Here is a 17,857-nt window from a genome sequence, read left to right on the forward strand (position 1 = left end):
AGAGTCAGGACTGAATTCATGCACACAATAAGAGCCCACAAAAGTTCTTTTAAAATCTCTAAAAAGTAGTATTTTTCTCACTTTTCCCCCCCCCATCATTACAGAAGTGAAAAGAAGATAACAATGTACTGAAAAAATATAGCATTTTATATCCTCAACCCACTGTACAAACCATTAACCAACCACCACAACATCCCAGTGAAGTAGGCTAATAATTTCATTATCCCTACTTTACAGGTGGGGAAACTGAGGGACAGGTTAGTGGCCTAACTTTCAGAGGTGATGAGCACCCCCGGCGTCTGTTTATTTCAGTGGGAGAGCGGGGTGCTGAGCGCCTCTGGAGAAGGAAAGCCATTAGTGACGTGCCAAGGCAACAATACAAGGACTTATCTATACAGAAACTGGAAGCAGAATAACTACATTGGTTGGAGGTTAGTTATTTTAGTGCAAGTCTGCAGCTGGATACTTAGTTCACTGTGACCAACATTGATTTTTACTCACTTAAGTTATACATTTGGGGCTTGTCTATACACAGAAGTTGCTTCGGTTTAACTAAAGCTGTGATGTTGTAATTTAGTTAAAATGAGTACAAATTTGCATGGACACTGCACTAGTTTAAACTTGGCTTATAGCAGTTTAGCTTGCTCATGGTAAATATTGTCCCTGGTAAATAACAGGAGCCAACTGAAATGATGTAAACTAGTTTTAAACCAATGCAGAGTGCCCATGCACAAAGTTACATCAAAGTAAATAAAGGTGTGAATTGCAAACAATGTGATTCCACTTGCAGCGGTTCCAGTTTATGTGCAGACAAGCTCCAAGTCAGTGTCAGAGCCAAAATGAGATATCACGGGTTCCTGCCTCTGTCTCATCTCAATTCACTAGATCACACTGCCTCTCAACAGCCAGATTCTTTTGTTATCCAAAGTAACATTACTATTTCTTCAAACCCTCTGAGCATTCCCACCTGTGAGATTCTGTAACCCTTGGTGTCAAGATGCAAGGGAACAATGTGTGGGAAGGCGCAGGGGCAACTACTGAAGAACGACAGGTTCCAGTAAGTCACCTTTTCTTTTCATGGGGTGACCTAAGTGGATTGTACAACACATTTTAGTCTTAAGTATCAGAGGGATAGCCGTGTTAGTCTGAATCTGTAAAAAGCAACAGAGGGTCCTGTGGCACCTTTGAGACTAACAGAAGTATTAGGAGCATAAGCTTTCGTGCGTAAAAACCTCACTTCTTCAGATGCATCAGAAGAAGTGAGGTTCTTACCCACGAANGAAATGAAACCAAGCCTGTCATTTGCTTTTTAGATGCAATATGCCAAAGCTGACAGTCACTATGGAAGAGTGATCTTGCCTGTCACCTTCCAGGCCTGGAAGAGGTTTAAGAACTATCAACGCTGGTGGAGAGAGATGAAGGAAACAGCATCGTGCTTTCATAGGTACAGTGGATTGTTCTTATGGACTGACTTTAAAGAGTATGTGCATTGGGCTGCAGCAACCAGTGACGTGTAACTAAGACTAAAATGCAACAGAGGGTCCTGTGGCACCTTTGAGACTAACAGAAGTATTGGGAGCATAAGCTTTCGTGGGTAAGAACCTCACTTGCACTTGCATCTGAAGAAGTGAGGTTCTTACCCACGAAAGCTTATGCTCCCAATACTTCTGTTAGTCTCAAAGGTGCCACAGGACCCTCTGTTGCATTTTAGTCTTAGTTACACGTCACTGGTTGCTGCAGCCCAATGCACATACTCTTTAAAGTCAGTCCATAAGAACAATCCACTGTACCTATGAAAGCACGATGCTGTTTCCTTCATCTCTCTCCACCAGCGTTGATAGTTCTTAAACCTCTTCCAGGCCTGGAAGGTGACAGGCAAGATCACTCTTCCATAGTGACTGTCAGCTTTGGCATATTGCATCTAAAAAGCAAATGACAGGCTTGGTTTCATTTCAGAACAGTGCTCCCTTCCCAAGGGACTACCACAACAAGGCCATCTGAACTAAACTATCCTACTTAACATAGAAGTGTTATGTGTACCTAGCTTTTGGGGTTTGTTTCTAGTCTTTATAAAACTCTACTCCATACTTCTCACAGGGAAGGAGGTGGAAAAGCAATTCCACCCAATTAGCTCAACGTTTCCAGCTGATTCTGGAGGCTGCGCTCAGAACAAAGTAATATTTCAAAACAAGGCTTACAGTGTGGGCACTACTGGAAACTAAACAATAATAGTAATAACGATCATAAATCAACTTCCTGTCATAAATCAAGGCTTTCTGTTCTTCCTAGAAACTCCAGCAACCAACATTAGCATGCTTTGGTTCCCAGAGAAGTGCTCTGACTGGATGATGTACAATTCTTTCAACAAACTATTGATCAGAGAGGACATCATTTTATCCTATGAACCTGCTGCACCACAGAAATGACTGGCACATTCACCCATCCTTCATCCTCCCGCTTTTAGAATCATTTGGGTTGAATCTCGTGTAAGAGCTACTTAAACATGACAAATACTCCATACCTGCCTGTGTTTCCTCCACTTGGCATTCCTTAACCACAACCTGACAGACTTGTGCAGAAGCGTTACCCTGAAATAAAAAAATAAAACCCAACTATTCAGCAAACAGCCTCCCTCTATTCGAAAGAGCAGCTCGGGACCTGGACAGCTCCATATAACTTAAGTGTCCTGAACAGTCAGTCTCAATCAGGAAATAATTGTGTTATCTTAAAGTGCTTTAAGTATGCCATATAGATTCGTCCCACCCCACCAAAAGAAAGGCAACAAAAGCAGAAGTTACATATTTATTTAAAAACACAATCTAGGCAGGTATAGTTGCAAAAGTTTCTTCTACTGCTTCATAATTATGCACTCAACCCTGGAATAAGTATCTTCACTGGGATGAAAGAGGAATTTAGCCTCTATGGTAGTTAACAACACCTACCCAAAAAATGATCTCTCCCACTCTAGGCTCCAATGGTGATAGCACTCATGTAGACAGGGAAGATGTTTTACCACCCTGTTTTCTAACCCTGCTCAGTGCAGGTCTATGCAACCTGGTGGCAAAACCGCCTATGCTGTGTCTACACTAGTACTCCACACACTGGTGGGAGATTTTTTTTTTTTAAATAAGTGAACCTAGACAAGGCTTATGGCTTACCAATGTCAATTTCCCTCCCATGTTTCTCAAATGAGGTATGGTTCAGAACTAGACCACTCTTCATAATGTGCCAGGATGATCTCACGCATTAAAGTATTACCAGATTTAAAATCAGAACCAAGAGCTGATGAGTTCCAGCTCTTTAGTTGCATCTGAAAATATATTTCCCTGAAGTACCTGTAGTGGTTGCGAGCTGCTAGTGTCAGGGATCGCTGATGCTCTTCCTCCTCCTGCTCTAACCGACACTTCCAGCGATTCCAGAAGCTCTGCAACAACTGGAGCAAAACAGCAGAGATAGAAAACTCAGGTAACAAGAGCGGGAGAATCCAAAAGAATGACGATGCAGATGTTCTGCTAATACAGCATTCTGGAGGGAGAGTTCCTTAAAGAACACTGTGCTGCTATACCAAACAAAGCAGTCTAAAAAGCCTGATACAATTCTGTTTTATTCCAGCTGCTCTGAATGTCTTTAATGCAGACCTGGAGTCCTCAAACAACTGAAAATAGAAATGTTGCTACATCCAGGTGCTGCTATAATGCGAACTCTGCTGAGCTTAGTTGAACCACTTCTTGTCACAGGGTTACAGCCAATTGTTCCCTGCATACAGAGAGAGGCTATAAATCTTCTTGGCTACAAAGAGGTTCACAATCGGGTTGTATGACAATACATAACTAGGCCAACATGTCTGTGACTGACCCTAGACTTACACAGGAGATATTTTCTGAAACTGCTGGTAGCAAGGGACCAATGCAACTGACTAGAGAACACTTTGTAGGAACAGGTGTGAGAAGGTGGGAAGGTTCAGGGAAAGGTCTCATATAAACACAGCATAACACAAATTAAACCCACCATTACTTGATGCTGCCGATGAGCCAAATTTCTTCTCATTTGCTGGAGACGAGCATTTATAATGTTCTTCCGCAAGGCATTAAACCCAAAGTGCTGAGAAAACAATCAGCAGAATTTTACTTACCATTCACTGTGTAGCCTGAATAACCAAGTAGCCAAGAGCCAATTTCCCTTGGGACCAGCTGCCCCTTACAGATAGCCAAAGCTGGGCATGTAGAATCCAGCTTTGTTGCTACTTGTAATGGTCAGTCTTACTGCCGTGTCATGGATACATAGCCGAGCCTCAGGCTCCCTCCCCCTGGTTGGAGAGTTTAGCTCTCCAGCTAAATTAAAAACCTCTCCCTTCCTCGGGAGGGTTTCTTCTCGAGTCATCCAGCTCTCTCCCTTGTTCTGTCAGCAATCACTGCCCAGGCCCCTTCCCACACCCTCTCTCAATGGAGAGATCAACAGGTCCTGCCCTTTCCCTGTCTGACTGGAGACCCACAACTTGCTCCTACCCTGAAGCAGGGGAGACTCACAACCTATCCCTTCCCAAGATCTCTCTGTACTGGGAAAGGGGAGCTTAAATACTGCTCTCCCCTCTCCCAGCTCTTTACTGACCTCTAACTCTTATGGTCTCACTGAACTACAAATCCCAAAATGCCTCAATACTGGGCTGAACTGGGAAGAATTATGTGCCGAGAATGTACCCTGCCTTAAAAGGCCAGCACTTCCTGTTACACTACTACTGCTATTTCCAAAATATAACCTCACTGGCTTTAGGGTCATTTTTTTGATGATCAAAACTGCCTCACACTACAAAATAATATCTGCTCCAACAAGCCAGAGGCCCTGTGAATGCCAGAGATAAGGAATTTATTTATGTTGGGAAGTGGGGGTGCTTTTAAGGATAAAGGGAAAAAAAAGACTAACTCCTATCCCTCCCCAAGCAGAAGAGACATTTATAGGCTCTCACACAGGTGGCTGGTACATGATGGCATTATCACAGAGGAAGATTTTCAATCTTCAAGAGGGGAGTACAGGAAGTACAGACATTGACTCCTGTAGCACAGCAGTGTAAACAGGAACAAAGCCATTTATCCTCATGGCACTGGGGCACTAATCCTCCTGCATAAGTAGCAAACGTGAGAAAAATCGCTAGAATAAAAGGGGGAAGATGCTATTTCAGAGCGAAGGGGCCAGGGTGCGCATGAGGGACCAACTGGTCTGAGTTAATTTGCTTCTTGATTGGAACAATAACTTGATTTGCTCTTGATTGGAAAGATAGGTCTCAGATGAGATTTCCTATCAAGATATGAGTGTCAGTCCTCTATCTTATTAAAGTTAAGCGCCAATGTGGACACAAGAACAAATGGATATCACTGGCCATCAAGTTTAGGTTTGAAATTAGATGAAGGTTTCTAACCATCAGAGGAGTGATGTTCTGGAAAAGCCTTTCAAGGGAAGCAGTGGTGGCAAAAAACCTAACTGCCTTCAAGACTGAGCTTGATATCTTTATAGAAGGCATGGTATGATGAGACTGCCTACAATTGTATGTAGCCAATCTGAAACTGCTAGCAAAATATCTCCAATGGGAAGTGATGGGACACTAGATGGGGCGGGTTCGGAGTTACTACAGAGAATTCTTTCCCAGGTGTCTGGATGGTGGGCCTTGCCCATAAGCTCAGGGTCTCACTGATCACCATATTTGGGGTCGGGAAGGAATTTTCCCCTGGATCAGACTGGCAGAGACCCTGGGGGGTTTCGCCATCCTCTGCAGCATGGGACATGGGTCACTTTCAGGTGTAAACTAATGTAAGTGGTGGATTCTCTGTTATTTGAAGTCTTTAAATTATGATCTGAGGACTTCAGTAAGTCAGCCAGAGGTTATGGGTCTATTACAGGAATGGCTGGTGAAGTCCTATGGCCTGTGATGTGCAGGAGGTCAGACTAGATGATCATGATGGTCCCTTTCTGGCCTTAAAGTCTATGAATCTATCTTCTCTACACACAACACCCTGAGGTACAGAGAGTTTGGTGGATTCCATGACAGTTTGAATCTGTGCACCTAGTATCTGAGCTGAACATTTCATGGAAGGAAATGCTATACATAGCACCTAAAGCATGACACACTCACCATCGACATGAACACACAGGTGGCTAGGTGCGGCTCTGGGAAATCATTCCAAATAGCCTAGATTCCCTCTCACCTGAGATATTACAAAACACTTACCAACAGATGGTGCCGGTAATGCTTTTCTGCAAGCTTGTGCTTCCAGGTCTCTTCCATGCACAGTACAACATCTGTCATCAAGTTAAAAATAAAGTATCTTTTATAGACACACACAACACACCCTCTTCTTCAGAGACAGGCACTAAATTCCAGTCCACATTTGCTTTAGCGTTGGGTTTTCTGCACTGGTATGCACATAGAGACATTTTGGTTGCAGCAAAGCTGTTAGAGGCTTCACTGGTTTAAAAAGACGCATCTCTTGTCTACTGTCAGTGATTCCCTGCTGCCATATCCTAGTCCCTACAGGTTTTTACTTAATGTGTTCCAAGTGCTAGTCTTGCTCCCTTCCAATGCCCATTCACTATGGACTATCCTGCACCTTTCTAATGAACAAGTGCTTCTCAGTCCAACCATGCCTGACCCAAATGCTGCTTCTTACATTATTGCTCATCTGCCCCGTCCACCTGCAGGAGTATCTTGAACCTGGCACCTCTATGGCAGCATACACAAAGGATACAATGCTTCCAGCGTGTGAAGACTCTCCGTAAGGTCACCTTTGCTGCTAGCTCACCAATGCACTCCTGGTGGATTTGCATGCTTCTCCTGTGCTCCCAGGCCTGCCGCCAGCCAGAGAAACACTGTTGGAGCACACAGACTTGGTGATGTTGCTGAGCCAGCTCTAGAAAAACAGACACAAATTACACATGACCAGCTTTCTCTACTCCTGCATCATTTGTGTCAGGACAAGGCAATGACATGCAAACTCTAGGCTCTCAAGTGACAGAATCTCCAGTACCAGCAAGGGATGATGGGAATTTTACCACCACCTATTAGCTGACATTGTTCTGGTTATTCAGGATACCCTTGCAGGAACTGATGCTAGTTCTGAAGTTGGCTTCATACTTCTTCCTGTCAGGTTCCCCAATCAGAGTACACGCTACAATATGTAAGCTTTGGTCAATACAGCAATTTCCTTTCTAAGACCATATCCATCCTCTTATCCGTCCATCCACAATAAGGCAACAGCATTCTGGATGCATCTGTAGACAAACCACACAATCCTTGCCAGCCCAGGCCACAGCTCTTCAGCTGCTGAACCACCAAACAGACGCATCAAAGTGTCTCCTAAAAGGGAAAATATATCAACTTCTCCTATCGGTGGCAATGAGTTGTTTAGATAGTGAAGCCCTATTCTGTCCCATCTCTCCATTCAAATATAGTATCTATCTATAAAAAGTGGAATAAGGACAAGCCAGGGAATTATAGACCAGTCATCTTAACTTTGTTACCCAGAATGATAATGGAGCAAATAATCAAACAATCAAATTGTAAGCTCCTAGAAGAAAATAAGGTAATAAGTAACAGTCAACCTGGATTTGTCAAGAACAAATCACCAAGCTACTATCCTTCTTTGACAGGGTAACAAGCTTTGTGGATCACAGGGAAGCAGTAGATGTCATATATTTCGACTTTAGTAAGGCTTTTGGTACGGTCTCATATGACCTTCTCATAAACAAACTAGGGAAATATAGGCTAGATTAATCTACTACAGGGTGGGTGGACAACTGGCTCATAAACCATACTCAGAGTAGTTATCAATGGCTCACAATTGAGCTGGAAGGGCATATTGAGTGGGGTCCTGAAGGAATCTGTCGTGGGTCTGGTTCTATTCAAATACACCTCTAGCTTGATATAATGCTGCCCTCGGGAGCCAAAAAATCTTACTGCGTTATAGGTGAAACCGCGTTATATCAAACTTGCTTTGATCCACCGGAGTGCGCAACCCCGCCCCCCCAGAGCACTGCTTTACCGCGTTATATCCGAATTCGTGTTATATCGGGTCGCCTTATATCGGGGTAGAGGTGTATCTTCATAAATGATTTGGACTATGGAATAGAGAATACACTTGTAAAGTTTGCAGACGATACCAAGCTGGGAGGGTTGCAAGCACTTTGGAGGACGGGATTAAAATTCAAAATGATCTTGACAAACTTGAGAAATGGTCTGAATTAAATAAAATGAAATTCAATAAGGACAAATGCAAAGTACTCCCCTTACTAAGGAATAATTGTACAAATACGAAATGGGAAATGACTGCCTAGGAAAGAGAACTGCAGAAAAGGATCTGGGGGTGATAGTGGCTCACAAACTAAATATGGGTCAACAATGTAATACTGTTTCAAAAAAAGTGAACATCATTCTGGGATGTACAGCAGGACTGTTGTAAGCAAGATACAAGAAGTAATTCTTCCACTCTATTCAGCACTGATAAGGCCTCAGCTAGAGTACTGTGTCCAGTTCTGGGCACCACAATTCAGGAGAGGTGTGGACAAAGTGGAGAAAGTCCAGAGGAGAGCAACAAATGATTAAAGGTCTAGAAAAGACTGCCTATGAGGAAAGATTGAAAAAACTGGGCTTGTTTAGTCTGGAGAAGAGAAGACTTGGCAGGGGACACTATAACAGTCTTAGAGTACATAAAAGGTTGTTACAAGAAGGAGGGTGATAAACTGTTCTCCTTAACCACTGAGGACCGGAAAAGAAGTAATGGGTTTAAATTGCAACAAGGAAGATTTAGGTTAGACATTAGGAAAAACTTCCTAACCGTAAGGTTAAGCACTGAAACAAATTACCTAGGGATGTTGTGGAATCTCCGTCACTGGAGGTTTTTAAGAACAGGTTAGACAAACATCTGGCAGGGCTGGTCTAGATAATACTTAGTCCTGCTTCAGTGCAGCAGACTGGACTAGATAACCTATCTAAGTCCCTTCCAGTCCTATATTTCTATGATTCTCACTCACTGTCCTGATGCTTCTTTTCTCTTTGAAGCTGTAGGTGCCCCAGCCAGGCCTTCATGCATCTCCTCAGCTCCCAGTGCTGATGATGATTTACTGCCCGGGCCTCCTTCTGCTTGTCATGCTGGATGTGCAAATACAGCTCCATCCACTGTAGCCAGGCCTGACAAAACAAATTAGAAAAAATTAGGAGGAGGGTCAGCCAAGAATAAGCAGAGGAGAGATGGGGAACATTGAGGGAATGGGCAAGAGCAGAAGAAGGGGAAAAGGAAGCACAAAGGCAATGGAGAGGGAGAGCATATCAAATAGAGACCAGGAGACAGAAATAAAGGAGCTATGGGGAATGAGATTTTCATGAAGCAATAATGTATGTTCAATTCTGCTGGTCATTTCCAATCTATTTAGGCCTGGACTTTCATTAACCTCCTCCTCCTTCCCTCTCATTCCCACCCTGGCTTTCCCTACATGTACAACCAAACTCCTCTCACCTTGTCAACAACACTGAGCTGTTTCTATACCCAAATCATACTGCAGAGTGGAAGGTGAGAGGAAACAGGGAATTCCAGGGCCAGTCTTACAACAGTCTGAGAAATTTTAAGTTACACTACCATTTCTTCCTTTTAAAGGGCAGAATGCTACTTTCTGGGAATTAATAATGGGCTCCCAAGTACAATCTTCTCATTTAAAGGAGATGAAGGAGGCTGGTATCTAAAGTCCTAACAGTGTTTCCCAAGTCATGGGACCAGCCTCCCTGGCAAAGTGCTGATCCCATGCAGGGTTGCCATCTGTCAGTCAGGCTAGAAGCAAAGACCACACCCTACCCAAGTGGGAAGAGAGCAAGTGCCTTGTTCTAAACCCATGACAGCAACCGCCACCCTTCCAGGGAAAGGCTGAACAATTCCAGGGCGCAGGAAATAAAATATATCATCTTGACAAATTATTTTCACTTTGGATTTCACAAAAGATTAACTGTTCATTGAACAGTGAGTGTCCTACAGTCACTTCACATCTGCTGGGTCGTGAGTGTAAATGACCCAGTGAGGAAGATAAGATGATTGACTCCTTTTGGCCGTTTGAAACATAATAAAAATCATTTTCCTCCACCTCTTATTTATCCATTTGTTTTAAAGTGGGGAGCTCTTTGGGGCAGAGACCACGTCTTGTCTTTTTAAATTACTCTATAAAGCATCTGCTATCTTCCTGGGCATGGTGTAAAGAATCATAATAATTCCCTTTGGCCACGCAGCTCCTTAGAAATACACTGAAACCTAGAAAAGCCTGGATTTTGCTTTTATACCTGCATTGTAGAGAAGAAGGGTGTTTGAGGACCCCATGTGGAGAGAACCCGGGGATGGTTCTATTTTACTTGCACCACTGAGAAGCAGTTCACAGGTAAGATCTTGCCTGGGGAACTCACACCTGCATGCACATCTGGAGGGGTAAGGCCAAACCTGTACCTCGCATCACCCACTCTGTACATCCTTTCATTAGAGGTACCTCAGTGTACAAAGGGATTATTGAGGGTGGAGAATTCTTTATTCATTTGTTAGCTATTACTCACAGCCATGTGTGATCTCAGGTATGAAGGGTTGGGGTTTGAAGGACTTACCCGAAACTGCAGGCTCTGGGCCCAGTGCTGCAGGGCCAGAGTATTCATCTCACGCCCAGTACACTTCTGGCGCAGTCGTCTTGTCCACACTCTCCATGACATGCTGCCAAAAGCATTTAAGACACATTAATTCTGCTGTCTGGGGTGAGGAACTCACCTCCTCTCATCAGGAAAGGCAGGGCTCTACATACACGTTACTGATGCACTGCCTTCTAGATGGAGTCATGTGGTCCTTTGAGGGGTAGAGGAGAAGGCAGTTGAGACAGAATCATAACTATGAACCAGGAAGATTTAGTGTGGGAGCAGATCATGGGATAGAGAAGGTGTTTGTGGTTTCTCACCGCAGAGTGCTTGTTTCCCTGAACGCCAATGCCTCGGATCGCATCCTATGCTTGGTCCTGCGAACATCAATGTAGATCAGCCAATGCTGCCATGTCCAGCGCAGCTTCTGCTTCTCCGCTGTGCACAGCAATGGTTATAACATTTTTTTAAAATGACAAACAAGGATTTGTTATTTTAAAAATCATTATCAGCCTTACATTGCCACCTACTGGGAAAGGCTAAAACTGCAGCCATTCCAAGAGCTGGGGTTAGAGAGAGAGAGGCACAGATAAGCCTTGTCTGCACAAGGAAATTGTCCAGAATAGCTACTCCTCAATGACTCCCTGCATGGACACACTTATTCAGGAATAAGAGTGTCCACATGAAGACTTACTGCGAAATAGCTATTGCACTTTAAATGTATACACTACTTAATTCCAGAATAATTGATGTAGACAAGCCCCTTAGAGGCTGGCAGAGCAAAGGAGATGGGTTTAAGATAAGATCTGAAATATCAATAGCTTCACATAACCCGCAAGGTATAAATAAAACACTGTTGAATGACTTTGTTCAGGCTGCACGATTCCTGTGCACACATACTGCAGCCTCAGATACAGTTACTGAGAATGCTGAGGAAACATTATTTGTATAGCAGTAGCTGCCTAGCTGCCCATCACTGACCCATTGTGCTGGACTCTGTACAAACATAGCACAAACCTGGGCTTGGCATCTTTTTAAATCTTCCAGATCTCTTAAGGGTATGAAATACTCAGCATACCTGGCTTATTGGACAAGATTAAAATACAATATCTAGTTCTTTATATAGCGCTTCAGCAGTAGTTCTCAAAGCACTTTACAAGGGAGTATTATCTCCATTTTAATGGGGACATTGAAGCACAGAGAGGTGAGGATAAGAACTTGCCCAAGTTCAGCAGCATAGCCAGGAACACAACATAGGTTTCCTAAATCACAGTCCAGTGGTCTATCCATTAAGACAAACTGCCTCCCTCTCAAACTCTTAGAACAAACCCATAGCCCAACCCTGATGGTGTTGATTTGGCGTATTATTAATGAGAAATGACCCAAAGTGTATCTTTCCCCAAACACAAGCTGGTTAATTTTATGCTATTTAATATTTAAAATCAAATAGAAAACATATCTTTCTATGGCAACATCCTCCAAAATCTAGTGAGCCAAGATCTAACATATCTTAAAAGGGATTACTTCTTTTTCACTTTTTTACTAATTAATGGGAGGATTATTATTTTTCTTTGTAAGCCAAATAATTTGTGTTAATTTGATATGTGGTATTAACATTTAAAAGCATTGCTCAGAGCTACTGGCATAAGTATTTTCTCCTCTTCAATGTTGTAAATTCTAAGGTTTTATAATCAACACCTCGAGATGCAATTTGACTCCTTGTGAAAATGGGAGTAGGGCTGCATGTTAATGCCTGGCCTCCTTACTTGGAGACGGGAAAACCATAAATAGTTTACAGGTATATTATTTCCCTTCATCCTGAAATATCCCCAAGTGCTTTACGAACTACAGCCAGGTCCTAGTCCCTGTACCTGACCAAATAAACTGGCTTGGGGTAGGGGCATCTGCAGCAGTCGGGGAGGACAGAATCCTTCCTCACCTCTGGCCTCACTTTACAGTTGCCACTTGGCCTAAGGGACACATTTACTTCCACAACTGCTGGGGCCTCCCTCCACAACAAGGTGGATGAGTCTCTTTTGAGTTTACTATACCCGACATTAGGTGCCAGTCTGTAAATTTCCAGGGTTGCACACATATACAAACACCACAGTTGTCAGCTAACCTCACACTGGACATGCAGTATGGGACAGAAATCTTGACTTCAGCTTTAAAATTACAGTCATTTACCACTTGATCTCAAAGGAATCACTCTATCTTTGTCTGTAGTCACTGGAAGTTGAGACCATTACAGGCAAGTGAGTCAGTGGGGCAGGCATTTGCAAAGAAAACTTTCTTTCTCCTCCAGTGCATCTAGAATATGTATCCCCTTTGCATGTGCGATTCCCCAGCAGGGTTTCATAGCCATGGTAGACCAGAGAACATGTGCACTAAAGCAGGGTGCACTTAGGAGCTACAGAATCTAGGACTCAACATAGCTCAAGTCAGAACTCTATTTCACTGTGAAAATGTTATGCGCTTCATTTCACTCGTAACATGTGTTCTGAAAAGAGAGGGGACTCAGGATAAGGTGGGTAAAAACCAACATATGCACAGAGAGGAAGCCAGAGCTGACTCCTACATCAGCTGAGGGGCTGGGGAACTCCACCAATAATTTGTTCTAGTGAAAATACCCATTCAAATACATACCATACCAATGATCAGACCCACACTGAAGTGCAGGTAGAGAGTCTGAAGAGCAGATAGAGAGTCCCTTAAGCTTTTTCACTGGCATCCCTAACTATCTGTACAGCTGCACCGTACAATGCATCAAGAGCAATCTCCCCTGCTAGCCTTAGGTAGACAACCATCTACACATAAGATTCAGAGATTCCAAGGTCATTGTAATCATCTAGTCTGATCTCTTGTATTACACAGGCCACAGAACTTCCCCAAATAATTCCCAGAGTGTAACACCCAAGTTTGATTTAAAAATTACCAGTGATGGAGAACATATCACAAGCCTTGGTAAATGACACTTGCACATAGGAGTCGGAGAGGTAAATACACAAACATATGCAGGGATTAGAGATTTGTCCACACACATCCCTGGAAAAACTGACATCAACGTTTAAGAAAGCCGCTCCCCCTTCCCCTCTCACCATGAGCCTCTGCGACACGATACTTGCTCCTCTTTTCTCGCTGCTGGCATATAAAAGTCTTCCAGGCTTGGAATATCAGGTTGTATAGGAAATATCTGAACAACAGAAACGATATTAGAATTGGATAAGATACAGAGAAGGGCAACAAAAATGATTCAAAGAAATTAAGAAGAGATTAAAAAGGCTGCAGTGTTCATTTTAGAAAAGAGACTAAGGGAGGATATGATAGTCTATAAAATCATGAATGGTGTGGAGAAAGTGAATAAGAAAGTGTTATTTACCCCTTCACAGAAGACAAGACCCAGGGCTCACACAATGAAATTAATAGACATTATGTTTAAAACAAACATAAGGAAGTACTTCTTCACACAATACACAGTCAACCTTGGGAACTCATTGCCAGGAGATGTTGTGAAGGCCAAAAGAATAACTAGATTAAAAAAAGAATTAGATAAATTCATAGAGGATAGGTCCATCAAGGGTATTAGCCAAGATGGCCAGGTTGCAACCTGGGTGTCCCTAAACTCTGACTGGACTGGACGACAGAGAATGGAACACTTGATAAGTTGCCCTGTTCCATTCATTCCCTCTGAAGCATCTGGCGCTGGCACTGTCAGAAGACAGGATACTGAGCTAGATGGACCATTGAGCTGACCCACTATGGCCATTCTTATGTTCACATGTTAAAAACAAAACAAAACAATGCATCATAAGCCTTGATCCAATCTAGCCAGTTCCTGTACAGTAGACCTGGTCTCAGTTGCTCTGGAATGGGCAGGAGAAATTCCTATCACACAGAGCAGCTTCTAGTGAGACTTTATAGTCAGATTCTGAAAGCGAAGTGTCTTGCAGCACAGAATCTGGACTTTTTCTTCTGCCATTCAATGGAAAAGTCATGGTGGCACAAGGAAAGTGAGGCTTCCTAACATCCAAGGGGAAAAAGTTTGGGATCAACTTTGATTGCCCTTTGGATAACCCATTCTGCAAAGGCAACATCTTCACAGAGATATTTTTAATGAGTGTGTATGGCCTAGCCTCTCAATCACTCATCCATCTATGTTTCAGTCTACCTCTAAATAATTACAATGCCCCATACTGAGACATTAACGAGAGGATTCTGAAAGCTTTCTCAAACTGAAAAGGACTGCAGAGAAAGAGCATGTAAAAAAGGGGACAGGATATCGATTAACTCCTCACTCTCTGAGACAAGGTGAAGAAAGAAGAAACCCCTTTGTTCCTATGAATAATAGCCAAAAAAGCCTTGTGAGAAAGAGAGAAGAGTACAAGAGGCTTTGATGTTACAGTAAGAGGTTGAGGGGAAGGTATAAAGGGATTATGAGGTTACTCAAGATATATGAAAGCCTCTTGAAAAGGAAACTTAATTTGTCCCATCATACAGCAATATAAGCAGAAGAGGATCTAGAATGCCTGTTTCACTGCTAATGGGCTCAGAGTTTGTGCCAACGTGGAAGATAATCTGGGAGCAAGACAGAAATCAAGTTCCCAAATCTTAGTCAACATGTGAGCCGTAGACAAGCGGCAAGGCAACTACTCTGCATTTTGACACACTAAAAAAAGACAAGTGTCCAGCTGCTCATTTGCGCCTTCCTTCAAGTCAAATAACAGCAAACCTCAAGAGAACTTGGCCACTTAGAAGACGAGAGGAATATCAATATGAACATGTTCAGAGGGATCTAAATGAATTATTGACTCATGGAAATCAGGAAATTTGATTCAGACAAGGTGACCAGTACTCCGAAGACACCCGAGCTGTGACATCTGATTTCATCTTAGGACAAAGAAAGAAAAATTTACTGTTTGTTGGATGAAGGGGGGCCATAAGGAAGGAAGAAAAAGTTGTACATAATAAGTGAGGAAAGCATTAATATTGGCCTTTCCTCAGCTAACAGTGCTGCTGGGGTAGTTTGTTTACTGACATATACACCATCCTCCAAGACCCAGGGAGGATGTCTCACACAGCTGTGAACACAACAATACAAGGCCATTTCACAGACCTGTAATGGCAGTCAGCTCTGACGCTAAGCTTCCACTCTCTGCAGACAATCCACCATTCCTCCTTCCACTCGCCAAAGGTTTTTTGCAGAATCTTCCGATCATAATGACATCTATACAGTTGAAAGATTTTGAGGATGGGAAGATTTGTAAAAATATCTTAGTCAATAGCAAATACATTTTAAAGGAGACTGGACCTCTCCTTTTTCCAGTATTAGCTACTTAACCCAACCGTATCTAACTACATAAAAAAACTTTGCCCTTCTATACCACTTTTAATCTGAATCTAAAAGTGCTTTAAGATATAATTAATTGAGCCTCACACAACCCTTGTAAATAATTACCCCTCTTTTAAAATTGAGAAACAAAATACAGAGAGGTTAAGTGACTTGCCCAAGATCACAGTCAGTTGGTGGCAGATCTGGGAATAGAACTCCTCTCTTGAGCTATGCTTGAGCCTCAAACCATTAGACAACACTCTGCTACATTTACATTTCTAGTCAGTCTTGTTTGGTATTGGTTTGTGTGAATGTTTTTTCCAAAAGCTAACTTTTGTTTTAATTTTTAAAAGTATATTTGTAACTAATTTGGATTACAGGTTTATATTTCTCTGAAATATACCCACTGTGCTCCGTGAAACAAATTATTCTGAATTTAAAATTTCAAGAAGGGATGATTAAGAACCTTAGATAAAATTCTTTCTACATGCACCATGTGCTATCAGTGTGGCTGCTTGTCCACCTTTAGTTGCCATGTATAAAGGTTTATGAATGAGCTACTGCCTCTAAGTTTATTAACCTAGTCCTTTAGCACAAGCCATAAAGGTCTTTGCTTTTAGATCCAGAGATCCTGGGTTCAATTCCCACAGATGACCAGGCCACCGGATGGTGTTACATGAACATTCACGTTAATGTTAAACTAATAAAAACTCAGATGGGATGAGGTTTTGAACTAAGGAACTGGGACTCAGATGAGGGATTTCAAATAATAAGATTCTCTATCATTAGAAATAACAATGACCAGTATATCTATTGTCCCTATCTGAGAAACCTCAATTCTGATTTCACTTAAACATTACTCTGAGAAAATGATCATTGGCCAAAATGACATCGCTAATATTCTCAAAAATTTAAAGTCACACTAGGTGCAAATGTGAATAATTTCCTCATGTTTCTCATCTATGTATATTTTTCATAGAGATTAGGAAAACGGAAGGATCAACCAAAGAATAGGCAACAAACAGAAAGAGATAAGCAAACAATGGGCCCAGTCTTGCAGCCCTTGTTCACGGGAAGAATCTCACTGAGTTAATGGGGCTGTTCAAATGTGTAAGTTCTGCAGGATCAGGCTCAAAATGACCACTCCCCCGCCCCCCCAAAAAAACACCAAAAAAACATACATTACAATTCAAAGCTACCTACCCTATCAAACCAAGCTGCTAAGCCATTCCAAGCACTCAAGCAGGAAAAAATGAAAGAGGCATAGGTTATTCTTTCAGATTGACTGAATTGTTAAAACAACAGGAGGGTGGTGAACCAGGGCAATGTGGGATTTGGGCAGACCTGGCACTATCAGTGGGGCAAAAGGGACATTTTGTTTCCCCAAATGATCTTCAAGGGGCCCCAAATTATTGTCAGAAAGGCCAAAATATGCACAATATGTACAGCCTTCATCCTTTATTTAAATTATAAATCATAGCAAAATACTGACACAGTAGCCAAATTTCACTTTTTTTAAACTCTTAAAATCCAAGACTTTCCAGGGATCTAACTACCTCCTTGGAAGGTTGTGCACTTTTAAAATAACATTCAAAGGCCCAAAAATACCCACTTGCCTCCCCCAATAATGTGACCCTAGATCTGGTCTTGGATTTGGGAACAATATTTTTAAATTTAAAATAAAGTTATTTTGGTTTAATTTAGCTGGCTGAGCTCTAGATTTCAAAAAAGGCATTTTCACTCATTCACCAGACTTCTTATACTGGATTTGCACATTGCCAAAGCAAGTAATGCACACCCAATATGTGGGAGGAAGAGGGGAAGAGTTCTATTATGGCTCTCAGGACAATTCATGTTCACCAGCTAATACAATCTTGGTAAGAATT

The 17,857-nt window shown here is 42.3% G+C and overlaps 1 protein-coding gene across 3 annotated transcripts in view; it reads right to left on the reverse strand.

Annotated features, from left to right (window-relative positions):
• The window catches only part of SFI1 (SFI1 centrin binding protein), a 53,337-nt gene that overhangs the window by 29,417 nt on the left and 6,063 nt on the right, over nucleotides 1-17,857 (reverse strand). For 2 of the 3 annotated variants that reach the window (XM_034790852.1, XM_034790851.1), the window contains exons 5-15: nucleotides 15,756-15,866; nucleotides 13,741-13,835; nucleotides 10,963-11,080; nucleotides 10,622-10,724; nucleotides 9,019-9,175; nucleotides 6,738-6,899; nucleotides 6,221-6,291; nucleotides 4,009-4,101; nucleotides 3,336-3,433; nucleotides 2,522-2,588; nucleotides 1,791-1,921 (exon numbers count right to left, since the gene is read on the reverse strand). In XM_034790852.1, coding sequence (XP_034646743.1) covers nucleotides 1,791-1,921; nucleotides 2,522-2,588; nucleotides 3,336-3,433; nucleotides 4,009-4,101; nucleotides 6,221-6,291; nucleotides 6,738-6,899; nucleotides 9,019-9,175; nucleotides 10,622-10,724; nucleotides 10,963-11,080; nucleotides 13,741-13,835; nucleotides 15,756-15,866 — 1,206 coding nt within the window. The remainder of the gene's footprint in view (nucleotides 1-1,790; nucleotides 1,922-2,521; nucleotides 2,589-3,335; nucleotides 3,434-4,008; nucleotides 4,102-6,220; nucleotides 6,292-6,737; nucleotides 6,900-9,018; nucleotides 9,176-10,621; nucleotides 10,725-10,962; nucleotides 11,081-13,740; nucleotides 13,836-15,755; nucleotides 15,867-17,857) is intronic. The other variant, XM_034790853.1, reaches the window with a different exon arrangement.

Source organism: Trachemys scripta, chromosome 15 (genome assembly GCF_013100865.1).
Source record: "Trachemys scripta elegans isolate TJP31775 chromosome 15, CAS_Tse_1.0, whole genome shotgun sequence".
Taxonomy (NCBI): Eukaryota; Metazoa; Chordata; order Testudines; family Emydidae; genus Trachemys; species Trachemys scripta.